The following is a 13,557-nucleotide window of genomic DNA, read 5'->3' as shown; positions in this document are numbered from 1 at the left end:
TGTTACTCTGGCAAGGAGCCCGGTGAGGAAACATCCTTTGTGCTGCCGAGACTCTCCCCAAAACACACGCATCTTTGCTGTAGTGTGTTTGGAATATTTTGAACAGGGATTCAAAAAAGTGTTTCCTAACTAGCCATTACTGGCAGACCATGACCCGTGTAACCCTCCCTATCAGGCTTTTTAACTTTGCTGTGTGAATGCATTTGACCACAGTTTGCTGACACAGCACATGTAGTTTTGTATTTAGCATTTTTGGGGGCTGTTGTGTTCTCATGTGCTGTTATGGGTTTGGGGATGACAACATCTGTCTCTTGTTGTTTTTGTTGCAACAAGTCAGTCACTGGGCATGAAATGGAGTAATTCAGCATAATGCAACATTCATGAAGTCAGGTCAACACCGTCAGCTGGCTGTGCCTTAATCCATCATGCCATCAGAACCCTGTATCAGTCGGTCATATCCCGCATGAGACCACTTTAATCTGCAGTGCTATGAGACATCTACCCATTATTACTGTTTCTTCATGATCTCACAAACAATAACCCCCCCCCCCCCAGTTTAGGTGCAGAACACTGATCCAGCTAACCCCTCAACTACAGGTCAGGAATATTGCTCCCTGAGCAGAAGTAAGACCTGCTGCCCTGAGGCGTGATGACCAATTATCATCCGGATTGACAGCTGCTTTACCCTGAGCAGGGTAAGCAGCAGGCAGGGTCTAGCTAGCCACATGTCTGCACTTGACATCAGGGGAGTGTCTTTGTGGTCTATCGACACACACATTGCCCATTGTTTATGTAGTCTTGTGTCAGCTGGAACCGCCATCGTCCAGGGAGGAGGTGGAGAGACACTGGGGAAGACAGCTGTTGTCCAGGGAGGAGGTGGAGAGACACTGGGGAAGACAGCTGTTGTCCAGGGAGGAGGTGGAGAGACACTGGGGAAGACAGCTGTTGTCCAGGGAGGTGGAGGAGAGAGACTGGGGAAGACAGCTGTTGTCCAGGGAGGTGGAGGAGAGAGACTGGGGAAGACAGCTGCAGAAGTATGTCTCTCTCACGCTCTGCCTCGGGTAAACTCAAGGACCTGGAACCCTCCCCAGAGTTCAGTGGCTTTAAGAGCCATAACACTCCAAGGAGGGATACACAATGCAAGCTGGTGAACTGTAGCCTCAATAGTAGGGTCAACAGTGGTGGAATGGTAGTAGGATATACTTGAAGTACTGAGAAATGTGTGCCGGCTGGCTGGGGAGGGAGGAAAGAGGTGAAGGGTCACATTCTGCTCCATGGATGAGTTGAGGCGCCATGTTCCGGAAACACACTCACACTACATGGACAGAGTTTTGACTAGTAAGTGAAGTGAAACGTTGCAAAATGTAGATAGAAATCTAATGAATAGAGCGGACTCCTTTCCCTATTCAGCATGACCATTATATCTGTACTGCATTTCTTTTTGAATGTTCTTCAATGTTGTACCCTTCTGAACAGGCCCAGGTTTAGAGCAGTTTACTCTAGCTTGTAATTTATGGGAAGGGCAGTGGGTGTCAGCCTTTAAACAAACTGGTTTGTCTGGTTTACAACTTCTGCAGACCCATAACCAGCTTGACTACACAGTGGTCAGAAAATGGAGCCCGAGCACCCTAATTGAGTCTTACATTCTGAGGCTAGCAACAGTTGTTTACAGCTATGACAGGTTATACTCGTCACATTTCACCCCAATAAGTTGCCACTAGCAAGTGCAGGGGGATAGATATACACCGAGTGTACAAAACATTAAGGACACCTGCTCTTTCCGTGACAGACGGACCAGGTGAATCCAGATGAAAGCTATGATCCCTTATTGATGTGACTTGTTAAATCAGCTTCAAAATCAGTGTAGATGAAGGGGAGGAGACAGTTTAAAGATTTTTAAGCCTTGTGACAATTGAGACATGGAGTACGTGTGCCATTCAGAGGGTGTATAATACTGTGACATAAGTGTAAGAGCCGTTTGAAAAGACTGCCTGAGATTTCCGTCTGTTTTGGTGGGATGGCGTTATGGCCTGCCTGGTGACCTCAGCAGGCAGTACATTAGTTACAAGGCCAATAAGAAAGAGTTCCAAACCTCTCGGCCAATAACAGTTTTTGGTTTTCCACTCCCCACTCAGACCACTCCCAGGCAGTCCGAGCAAATTTCTTACATGAGAAATTGCTCTTTGATAAAGTTATTTGTTTCTTTTTGACCATTTTAATTAAACACAATCACAGTAAGGTACTTAATTGTTACCCAGAAATTATTTGATATAAAACAGCTGCATTGGAACTTTAAAAAAAGTCATTATGTTATTGTCCTGAGCTCTAAATTCATCATTTTAAGTTTAAAAAAAAAAGCATTGTACTTTCTTTACAGTAAAACCCAATGAACTAATTACCCTGGCTGAACGTAGACAATCTAATTTAAGTGCTTGATTAAATGGATCTGGATTTAAATCCTCCTTTACTGAATCAGTTACTGGAGATTTATTATTTTAACAGTGTTTCTCATGACACATTAATAGCAACCATTTTAGAGAGTAAAACACAAATGAACTGAGGATATAGTTCAAAATGTATGTTTTAATTCAAATTCATTTCAATTATACAAATAACTAAGAACCAGCTTAATATTTGATTGTTTACTATATATTACATGCTTCTTAAAATACCAAAAGAAAATGCTCTGAAAACAGACAGAACCGTACAATGTATTTACATTATCAACAGGTACATACAAATTCCTTCTTGAGGAATGGAGAGCACCAGTCCAGTCCAGCATGGGATGCAGTAAGCATAAAAAATAAAATAAAAAATAAAAAAGATTTTTGTATCGACAAAATGAAGCCCTGTAATAGACTTAGGATTAACATCACAGTCATTGATAAAGTGTTAACATGGTCTTTGACGGTATAAAAGCCGACGCGTTAGACTGAAGCGTTTGGAAGTCAAGATGATCAAATTGCTGAGAATGAGCGAGGTCCAAATGCTTGTAAATGGCTGGTGCAAGAATACTGACCAACAATGAATAGCCAAGTGCTGTACATAGCTACAAACAACGCTACCATAAAATGGGCTCTGGAAACTGGTAGACTGGAGAATGTTTCAGCAGGTTGCCATTCGTTGGCATCCTTACACTCAAAATCCAATTTCCATCCTTAAATTTCAACATGTCATTGTTCGAAAGATCCTTCATTGTAATGGTGAGCATACAGCTTCCCCATATATTGGTCACGCAGGACAAGTCATGTTCATTGTCCTCCATCCTCCTACTGTCATCCCAGACCCTCAAACTAATCCAACCAGCCACAGCACCAAGTGCAACTCCATGCGCAACACACACACACAGAATCTAGCAATACAGAACATTCAGATCAGGTGACCGTGTTGTAATTCTGCTTTCAGAAACTATGACTGTATGCAGATAGACCCACTTTGGCAATTCCGTGTAGGAGAACTCAAATCAGCTGTACATCGACTTTAGGTCCTTCCCAGTGTGAATTCCATAGGGTTGTTATTTGATTCTTTGGGTCCCTTCTTCCATCCAGAAAAACAGTTAAGTGCAGTCCAAGGCACATGAAAGTGTCACAAAGTGGAAGTTGAGACCATTCATGATGGGTCTGACCGCTAGACTATAGTTCCAGGTTTGGAGGAGCCCTCGTGCCAGTAAAGTCGCTGGTCGTCTGGATCCAAGCTGCAGTTTGTATGGCTGCCGGTGAATGGATCGGTTTGGCTGCCGGTGAATGGATCGGTTTGGCTGCCGGTGAATGGATCGGTTTGGCTGCCGGTGAATGGATCGGTTTGGCTGCCGGTGAATGGATCGGTTTGGATGCCGGTGAATGGATCGGTTTGGCTGCCGGTGAATGGATCGGTTTGGCTGCCGGTGAATGTATCGGTTTGGCTGCCGATGAATGGATCGGTTTGGCTGCCAATGAATGGATCGGTTTGGCTGCCGATGAATGGATCGGTTTGGCTGCCGATGAATGGATCGGTTTGGCTGCCGATGAATGGATCGGTTTGGCTGTCGATGAATGGATCGGTTTGGTTCACATCTACATAGGATCTGCAACACATACAGGATACAAACAGGTTAGGCTAAAAATAAACAAAGCTGGTAACACAATCCAAGCAAACAGACATTTCTCACTGGTGGAAAGTTATTTGAATAATTTAACCCTGGGATATTGATTGGTTGGGATACAGTGCTAGAGAAATGAAAAATTGACAATTCTATGCCGGGTTTGAAAATGCCAAAATGTGTGTGTGTTTGACCCAGGATTAAACTTTTCTCACACCTAAAAACAAAGCAGATGCACAGAACAACACGCATGAAACACAGAGCATTCAGATATCCGACAGGCAGGGTCACATTTTCTTCCACATATACCACCACTTCCAGAGCTGCACCACCACCACCACCACCACCACCAACAGTGGACATCACCACGAGTAAAGAGTAGAAGAACTGCCACGTACAAAATGAGTCCCCACCAACACCATAGCATCTTTGTGGGTAGTTTGTTCTCTCTCACCCTTTCTTTAGTACGGTGCCTTTGATTAGGCGGTTTCATTTCGCTGGTCAAAACTCAGTACCATGATAGGCACCAGCGTCATACATCTCTAATGACCCCGGAGCCCATGCTGGCCCCGGCTCCAGTCTACCACAGCACCTCCACTCATACTCTGCTGGGGGACATCTGTGCACGAGAGGGTCAAGGGTAAGTGATAGCAATAACAGAGAGGGAGGAGGCAGCTTAAGTGGTGTATGTGTGCCTTTGCACACCCCATAAGAGAAATGTGACCGCTGGATGACAATTGGAACTAGTATGGCAGCTGAAAGAGATGGCAGGCGTAGACAACAATCCTAAAAGCCATGCAGTTACCAAAGAGCGAGAGAGACAGAGAGAGAGAGAGAGAGAGAAAGAACAAGAGAGACAGCTCAAACAGCTTTGATACTTGAAAAAGAGAAGTCCAAGGTACAGACCAGGACGTTTTTAGCTCACTTAAAAAATAAAAACAAGCAAACAATGAGGTCACACTGAGGACAGACTAATAAGCAAAACCACAGACAGGCCTGGTAGCTGGTTACTTACTACTATCATGGGCTACACTTAGCAAAGGAGACTTTAAGTATCTGGCTTCTGGAGCTGTGGGGCTGCTGCATGGGGACTAGAGCCCTGGCCTACCAGCCCTGTGCTCAGCCGGAGCCCACAGCGAGGGGAAGAGGAAGAGAAGGGGGAGGCGAGGAGGGAGGAAGCAGAGGAAGAGCTGGCAGGGACAAAGCCACAGCATCTCTGGCCATCAGGGCTGTACCAGGAACGCTTAGAGTGCTGGGAGGAGGAGGAAGAGGAGCCGTATCTATGAAGAGAGCGGTGGACATGAAGAGACCAGTGGACAGTTAAAGCAGGAGAGGAACCACCATTCGTAATCCCAGTAAGAGGAAGAGCTGACTATTGGCTGCACAGACAGACGCTATATGCTATAATCCAATCCAAGTAGTCATGCTAATTGGCTTGTGACTGAGGGAGCACCAACTATCAAAGGGTATTTGTAAATGTCTGGGACATATCGTGGTCAAGTAAGGGAGCCTAATGTCGGCCACAATGGTGTGTGACTGATAAACCAAATAGAAGCTTAATTTTTTTCCAGCAAGCATCAATTCAACATAATGATACAGTATTGATTCTCAGGGCCATGGGTTAAGTATCTAATTAGGTAAGAAGCTGAAATGGGGCCAGGAGCTCACCTGCTGTAGGCGGGGTGGTGAGCTGTGCCGTAATGTGCTGTGCCATAGGAGGGGTAATGCTGCTGCACCGGCAGGGGTACGTCGTACTCTACCATACCGCCACGCAGGTGACCGGGCCGGCCTCCTGCTGTAGAGGACTGATGAGACGAGACTGGAGCAGAAAGGGGAAGAAAGTAGCGTTAGAACAGGATGACAGGGCTCTGAGATATAGAGCGCCAACGAGTGACTGAATGTTAGCGTTTGTCGACATGCTCGAACGCAGAGTTGGGCGTTTTGCGCCGCTCATACAAGTGAAACCAAATAATTGCCTTTGACTAACAGACTGGATGCGAGTGATGTGAGAGGAGAGACTTTGGCATGCTGTCTGTACCTGAGGAGTAGGGCATGGTCTGGTAGCCAAGGCTCTGCTGGGAACCCCTCTGATTGTAGTCATAGGCCTGTGGCTGCTTGTGGCTTGCGTTGCGGTGATACCAGCCTCTCAGGTGCTCCTCCACCAGTGCCTTCTGGATGTTCCTGGTCACGTGTTCCGTCCTGGGCGGAGCATGGCGGTTCCTGGGCGGCCTCAGCGTGGCGTAGGGGTTCTGGGCCATACTGTCCGTCTCGTCGTCACCATAGCGACTGCTGTACGCATCATGTCTGTGGTAGGCCGGCGCGGCGTTGTAGGAGGGGTGGATGTTGTAATGACCCTCCAACTCGTTGTGGTACATGTAGACGCCGTTAGAGTAGGGGTCTGGCTCTGGGTAGCTGGGGTAGCCCGTCACGTAGTAGGCCGTGGTGGTGGGTCGCGGTGCCCGGGGGGGCTGGTATGTGTTGTAGCGGGCGTCAGTCTGTGCCAGGTTGGGCATGCTGCCCGAGTTGGCATAGACATTGCTCTTCCTGCCCCGCCGTCGGTCCCTGGGGCGGTGGGTATGGTTCCCGGGCGCCGAGTACTCCACGCTGGACTGGCTGGTGTAGGATGAGCCGTCGTCCAGGAACTCTGTGCTGTTGCTGCGGCGTGCCAAGACGGACGCGGACGCCGGGGGCACGGTCTCGACCAGGAACTGAGACTGGGACTCCAGACTGCCACTCCGCTGGCGGAAATGCTGAGGGCCGTCCTCCGACCTGGGAATAAACACCATTAGAATAGGATCCTCGGTCCTTTTCATATCAAATAAATATGGAAAACTATGTTACATCGGGTAACAATACATTGTACAGAGAACAACACTAGACAGGAGGTTAGTCTAATTGGGGCTCATGGCTGGTGCCAAGACAGATGTTGTGGTGAACATCAGGAGGCAGCTGTGTATGCGAGGCGTGTAATGGGACATGGACGCCTGGCCTACCTGATCTGGGTACTGCTGTAGGCATTGCGGGTGAGGAGTGGAGTCGGAGGCATGCTGCGTGCGTCACGTGGCTGTCTGGAGGCAGGCTTGTAAGGGCTGATGTGGCTCGATAAGGCGTCCGCGTGATTGTAGTGGAACGGTTCCCGGACTTCACCATCATGTAATCTGAAGCACACAAGAACAATGCTTTTTCACAGACTTGACGTCCTCAGGGTGAAGCTTTTATCGTGGTGACACAACCTCTGCGTCTCTACTCAAAACAGAAAAACGTGCCGCGGTTTCAGTCAAAACCTTCCCCTGGGTGACAGTCATTTCAGAGCTCATTGATCTTTCTCTTCATGGAACAGTAAACAAATAACATTACAAAAATGGTAGCTGTATGAAACCTACATGAACCACTGAATTCTGCTCTCCTCTCCCAACAGCACATCATCCATGTAATTTGGTAAATGTTCACACAGTGAGCGAATACATTCAAATTCTGAACGTTTCCGGTCCCGGACTGCTTGTTCCCCCCCTCCTTGGGATTGTGGTCTGTTCCTTAGCAGGCAGACATGCTTACTGCCGTCTATTTTTAAAAGTGGAGCACGTTTGGGCTGATAAGAGGAGATTGTGGTGGGCAGTAGGAGAGGCGGCGGTGGCGGCTGGTAGGAATGCAGGCGGCCCTCCCTAGTTCTCCTGTACAGGTTTATACTGGCTGCTGCTATGGTTCTCCGGGCCCCAAGAATAACTGAAACACTGAGACTGAATAACAAAACAGCCCAGAGCCAGTAGAGCTGAAGCCACTAGCCAGGCCCGTGCCAAGTGTGCCTACCGGCTGTTGATGCCGAGGTCCTGGAGCTGGTTGTGAGCTGAGGCCCGTCGATCAGACTGGTAGTGGAGACTGAGGGTGTCTGAGTGGTGGGGCCGGGGAGAGTACTGCACCGAGCGGGACCGTTGCCTCTGGTCTCCCAGATCCTCGTCTTAAACACACAGGGGAAGGAACTGTCATTGTCATGGTCTGCTAAGAGCTATGGGGGATGATACAGAGGTTTAGCTAATGTATGCATGCATGTATGCATGAATGAATGAATGAATGATATAACCTCCGCAGCACTCACCATCGTCCAGAGTAAGGCTGTCGGACAGGGAGCTGAGTTCGGCGGGGTTCACATCATCTGAGAAAAGGGGAGAGACTAAGGCTTTAGACGTGCTTGTTTTGGGCATTTCATTAGAAGCCATTAAATAAACAAATCCACATCTGATAAAAATCCATCGCCTGAAGTCTAGTTCCTTTCCGGCTAATACAGACAAGGTGCTTCTGGCAGGAATTCTGATCTCTTTGACCCCTCTATAAGCTACACTCAATATAAACCATGTTATCACTGTGACAGTTTGTGATGTCTGCCGGCTGATATGGCATGGTGTAGGCTACCTGCTATGATTATTGATGCTCTCTGGGTGGGCTTCTTGCCCATCTTGACCCTGTATTCGTTGATCTCGTCCTCAATCTCATGCAGCTTCCTCATGGCGTCTAGGCAGTTCCTCCTCCTCTTCTTCTTCACTGTCTTACAGAGCTCAGCCTCGTTGGCCAGTTTCTTCGCCGCCTCCACGATCTTCTGCTGCAGGGCAAACCTGCTCTCCAGGTTCCTCAGGTGGGGATCCTGCCGGACAACACAAAGCACAAACTGAATTTTAAACACAGACGTGCAGAACGAAGTCTAAATATATGATTACAACATTTCACTACAATGTCAATCAAGCCTAAGATTTATTAGCAAACATTGTTATGACAGCCAGCGCTGCTCCCATCCTGTGACTGCCACACTAACCGCGTCATAGGGGAAGAGGTCGTCCAGTTTGAAGGCTGTCCCCATGCGCCGACGGACCACGGGGGGCTTCTCGCCCGAGGCTAGAGGGTACTCTTTAGGCAGACTGCCTGTCAGCTCCTGGAGGAACAAAACAACAACAAAAAAACAGAACAAATCAGCTGGGATATAATCTACTTGAAATCAGGACCTTGAGAATGCTAAAGATGCTTACAGCTTCTCGCAGGCAGATCTTCTTGAGCTCCTCCAGTTTCTGAGTCAGAGAGTCCTGCAGATCCTGCCGTTTCTTCTTCAGGTCAGCAACCTTCTTCTTCTGTTCCTCGCTCACCTCAGAGTCTGCTGATCCTGCAACAGGCAGGCATTATATTTAGACCACGATGACCACTAATTTCATCGAATCTAATCCATCACTTGTCTTAAATGGGAGCCAATAAGACAGATAGGTCCATCCAGCGTAGTTGGATTGTTAAGCTTATTGTCTACCTGCTGAGATGAGGGATCCGTTGCTGGCCATGATGAGCTGGTCTTTACTCTCTAAGCTGGACAGCTTACTGATCCTGGGCGCTCTGATCTCGGTCAGGTCCATGGTGATATCATTCAAACTTCTCGCTGTGGCAACTTTGGACTGGAGAGAGAGAGAGAGACAAGGAGAGAAGATAAAGTCAGTATTTCATCTTAATGATTGTGCCGCGCGATGAGAGACCCGTTTGCATGCTTCTGTTTAGGCTGGGAGCGGAGCTCGGTCTCTCTGTCATTAATCAGCCTCAGCACTATTCCGGGATGAGCACTGGTAGAAGTCCCATCTGCTTCTGGAAGGCAAAAAAAAAACATTGACTGCAGCCACACGCGCACTCATTCACCCCCTCGGAGCAAATCTCATCGCTCACACTCAACTTGGAAACAGCAGCAGTGCACAACAACCTACTAAAATATGCACAATCTAAACAAACACATCCAAAAAGGCCCTTCAGTTGATTCATCAAATAAAACAACAAAGCAACTCAGCATTACTTAAATAATCCCCATAGCCAAGCTTGGGCTAGTCTAACAATAGTACAACACACATAAGATACTGGGGCAGAGACATGTTAGCAACTGGGAGGAGTTAAAGGTAAAGACAAGCCAGATGTGCATGGTGGAGTGGAGAGATGGTGTGTGGAGATAGATCCGATAGCGTGGCGAGGGTGATGAGGCCTTGAGATAAGGCTAGGAACAGCATAGAGCCTCCAGATGCAGGGGGGAGTGAAGAGAAGACACTCACTTTGCTCTGCTTCCTGTCCAAATAGAACCGGTGCTGACTGATGGCCATCACCCAGATGGTTTTAATCAGAGAGTGGCTGGCATACCACGAGTGGATGACCGATCCGGTCTGCCCGAATGTACGCCTGGAAACTGTCCTTCTATGGATTAACGGAGACAGACACACACATTTTTTAAATCACTTATGTTACTGCTAGGAGGAATTTCATCTCTTTAATCCAGACCGGGAATACCTGGATCTCACGTGTGGATACACTTTTAATAACATGGTATGATGGGTGCTGGTATCAGAATCATACACAAATCAGGGATAACAAAAACAATTGCTCGCATAAACTCACTCAACATCCAAATTCATGACTGGTTCTGTAATTCAATACATTCATGGCGGAGAGATAGAGCAACATTAGGTCAGTTTTGCACCAGTGATTGTTTAATTACAGCCAAGCTGGCTAGCAGCACCATGTTAAACCTGTGATCAAGCACTGAGGCTAGAAGTGCTGCAATGTCCCGAGAACACAGACTGCAGCAGTCCTTTAAAACAGGAAGGAAGGCCTTCATTTGTGACTAGCAAGTTGTATTGGAGAGAGAGCTCATTAACACTAGGCTCTGAAAAGGGCTAGAGGCAGCAGACAGACAACTAAGGCTTCGGATACCAGTTGTAATGTTTCCGAAAGGCTAGTATTGGAAATATAAGGAGTGATTTCTGGGTCTAGTCCAATAGGCACAAAACGTTTTGAGGCACTTCAGCAACCTGTCCAATAACAATTTTTTGCCATGTCAGGCCCAACAGAACATGACCCAGGATCGATCGATGTCTCCAGTATCGGTTTTCTCACCTGTGAGGGTCGTTCACCTCAACTGCAAATTTCTTCTCACGGAAATACAAATTATCGAGCTGCTTCCACTGAAACAACTGCAGACAGAGAGAGAAAACAGGACACACAACTTAGTACATAGTATACCGGGACCATGCCTTGTTTGAGTGAGTGCAGACCTACAAAGAGACGTGGTTTGATACATCGCTGCATGAAAACAAACATTTACATCCTTATTCATTCCAAACTGCTTGAGGCGTCCAATGTGTGTACCATCAAAACACAACGAAAACGCCACAAGCATGGAAAAACACTCTAGCTTTGTCCCAGACACACCAGCCTCTCTCTTGGCCCTTCGTTAAATTCCAGTGAACTTGCAACATTAACAGCAGCAGCTGTGAACAGAGGACAGCCAATCAGTCAGGTGGAAGGTCAATTTAGTTACTACTCCGTAATGAAGCCGGCGCAGAGAGCAAGACTTGCCTAGCTGAAAACTAAGCCTCTCATTTCATTCTGCCTGAAGGGAGAGCGCTGAAAACAGGGCAAGGAGGAGTGCACTTCAGTCAGGGTGAAACATCTGCTTACAGTGAAAAACGGGATTTCTTTAGAGACTTGGATCTCTCATGTCATGTGAGAAACAGAGAATCCACCACTAACACCAGAATCCGGGGGTGTAGATTTACAGCAGAGGGTCTTAATAAACATTCTCTACCAGGTACCGGCGAGCCAGGCAGACAGTCAGAGCTCTAAATAATAGAACACATTATCCTGGACTACAGAGGCATATGGGTAATATATCATAGACTACCTACAGTCCTCAGCGAGAAATCGAAATCATCTCACAAGAAGCCCAGCCCATGACACTGTACTTTGTAGCATACATCGCAGTGTATATTGGCTATTCTTTCACTCATCTCTGATCTGAAAACTGCTCTTAGTACATTTTTTAAATCACACCATAACAGCAACCAAATTGTTTTTGTTTTTTTAAAACAGGTTCTACATGTTGCCAGTATACTGTCAGTCTGGTTTAAAATGGTGGATTACACAGCACGTTATCATACAGTTTTACTAACAGGTAACCCAAAAAAACAGAAAGACAACAAAATAACTGAATATATCCTAAACTACCTAGTCAGGTAAATGGAATGCTTACCAAAGCAGGTTTTAGTGCTAAATCCCTGGTGAATTATCAGGGTGCTGTTGAACCCTCTGGCTGTTTCCCACAGGGCTAGAGACTTCTTTGAACAATACGCTCTTGTCTGTTCTCAGGCAGCCAGAAAGGTGTTGGAAGAGTTTCAGCTGAGCAGGCTCCACCCCTCTCCCCCCACTTCCTCTGACATCACAGACACCTCACCCAGCTTGCACCTCTCTCTCTCTCTCAAATTCTCTCTGTGTTACTCACACGATCACTCACTTCCTCTTCAGTCAAACCTGATGAACAGGTTGTGTACAGTGCACACAGAAAGGTATTCTACCTCATCTTCTGAGAACTGACCGCTGTTACCATTTTTCAGTCTGCTTCAGTTCCGTTTATCCACAGATCTTAGATTAGCCTTCTAGTCATACCTGACCCTTAGCACCTTCATTACCCTCTGTGATGTTGTTCTATATACCTTGCCAACCCCTGTTGTTTGGAGTGCCATCAACTCCAGCCTCCAAACGCTCCCACAAGGCAAATATGTCAGGAATCTACTACTTTGGTCTAATCATTAATAGCAGGCCCCTCCCTCACCTCGCTGTGACTACAGGACAGCGCTCGGTCAGTTCTTCGAACCGGGCCCTACCTGACAATGAAGAATCTCTCATTACACCTCTAAAGCCAGTTACTTAAACCAGCAAACCAAACTACCACAAGGTTGTCTTCAAAGAAAAAATTTAACACAAATTTAACTGCAACTGACAAAACAAATGCTGTAGCCAATAACAAACATTTAGTATTTTAGGTAGCAATGTTTCACAAGATAATAGTTCAGACTCCAAGACTTTAGCCCCCCCCCCCCCCCCCCCCCCAAAAAAAAAAGCAAAGAGGCAGTAGTTTATGATTTACAGTCTGTAAAGAGAAGCATCTCCAGAGATCCGGAGTAGTAAAGTCAACCAGTTTCTCCATTGCTGCTCCAGATGATACTGCAAGCCTAGCCTAATCAATTAGATTCCTAGTCTCACTGTGGATTGGGAGCATGGTAATTACTGAACAATGAGAACCAGCAGCCTCCATACTTCCCACAGGCTCATCTTCAATTCACAAACCCCCTGGCCACTTATTACTCAATTACTAGTAGAGCACATTCAGAAAAGACACATAAGCCATGTTTACGTAACAAGGTCATTCGGTAATTTCAACACACACATTTAATAGGTGCTCAAGTGTGGCCGATGGTAGTGACTGCCAAAATATGTCAAAAATGTGACACCTCAAACTCTGATTACAAGACCACACCGTCTAGACAGAGAACAGTCCAAGACAGTGCTGCGAACAGCCTTCAAACCACCACCAAAACTAAAACACGAGGTGGAGAGACACCGTTCAGTCATCTGGAGTACAGAACAGTAGGTCCCCCATCTCGGTCTTATTTCAGTTGTTACACTTCTCATTAGAG

At 46.8% G+C, this 13,557-nt stretch overlaps 1 protein-coding gene across 5 annotated transcripts in view; it reads right to left on the bottom strand.

The window, feature by feature from the left end:
* Window positions 1-2,562: 2,562 nt before the first annotated feature.
* Window positions 2,563-13,557, bottom strand: part of LOC110527879 (FERM domain-containing protein 4B) — a 62,977-nt gene continuing 51,982 nt past the window's right edge. For 2 of the 5 annotated variants that reach the window (XM_036983367.1, XM_036983365.1), the window contains exons 12-23: window positions 10,979-11,055; window positions 10,141-10,279; window positions 9,363-9,504; window positions 9,094-9,224; window positions 8,883-8,999; window positions 8,486-8,714; window positions 8,172-8,228; window positions 7,886-8,033; window positions 7,072-7,236; window positions 6,117-6,847; window positions 5,747-5,897; window positions 2,563-4,063 (exon numbers count right to left, since the gene is read on the bottom strand). In XM_036983367.1, the coding sequence (XP_036839262.1) occupies window positions 3,628-4,063; window positions 5,747-5,897; window positions 6,117-6,847; window positions 7,072-7,236; window positions 7,886-8,033; window positions 8,172-8,228; window positions 8,486-8,714; window positions 8,883-8,999; window positions 9,094-9,224; window positions 9,363-9,504; window positions 10,141-10,279; window positions 10,979-11,055 (2,523 nt within the window). In that variant the 3' untranslated portion in view covers window positions 2,563-3,627. Of the gene's footprint in view, window positions 4,064-4,532; window positions 4,698-5,093; window positions 5,359-5,746; window positions 5,898-6,116; window positions 6,848-7,071; window positions 7,237-7,885; window positions 8,034-8,171; window positions 8,229-8,485; window positions 8,715-8,882; window positions 9,000-9,093; window positions 9,225-9,362; window positions 9,505-10,140; window positions 10,280-10,978; window positions 11,056-13,557 lie in introns of all 5 variants that reach the window. The other 3 variants (XM_021609466.2, XM_021609464.2, XM_036983366.1) reach the window with 3 other exon arrangements.

Source organism: Oncorhynchus mykiss, chromosome 7, assembly GCF_013265735.2.
Source record: "Oncorhynchus mykiss isolate Arlee chromosome 7, USDA_OmykA_1.1, whole genome shotgun sequence".
NCBI lineage: Eukaryota > Metazoa > Chordata > Actinopteri > Salmoniformes > Salmonidae > Oncorhynchus > Oncorhynchus mykiss.
The sequence above is the reverse complement of the archived record's forward strand: the minus strand, read 5'-3'. Positions and strand labels throughout refer to the sequence as shown.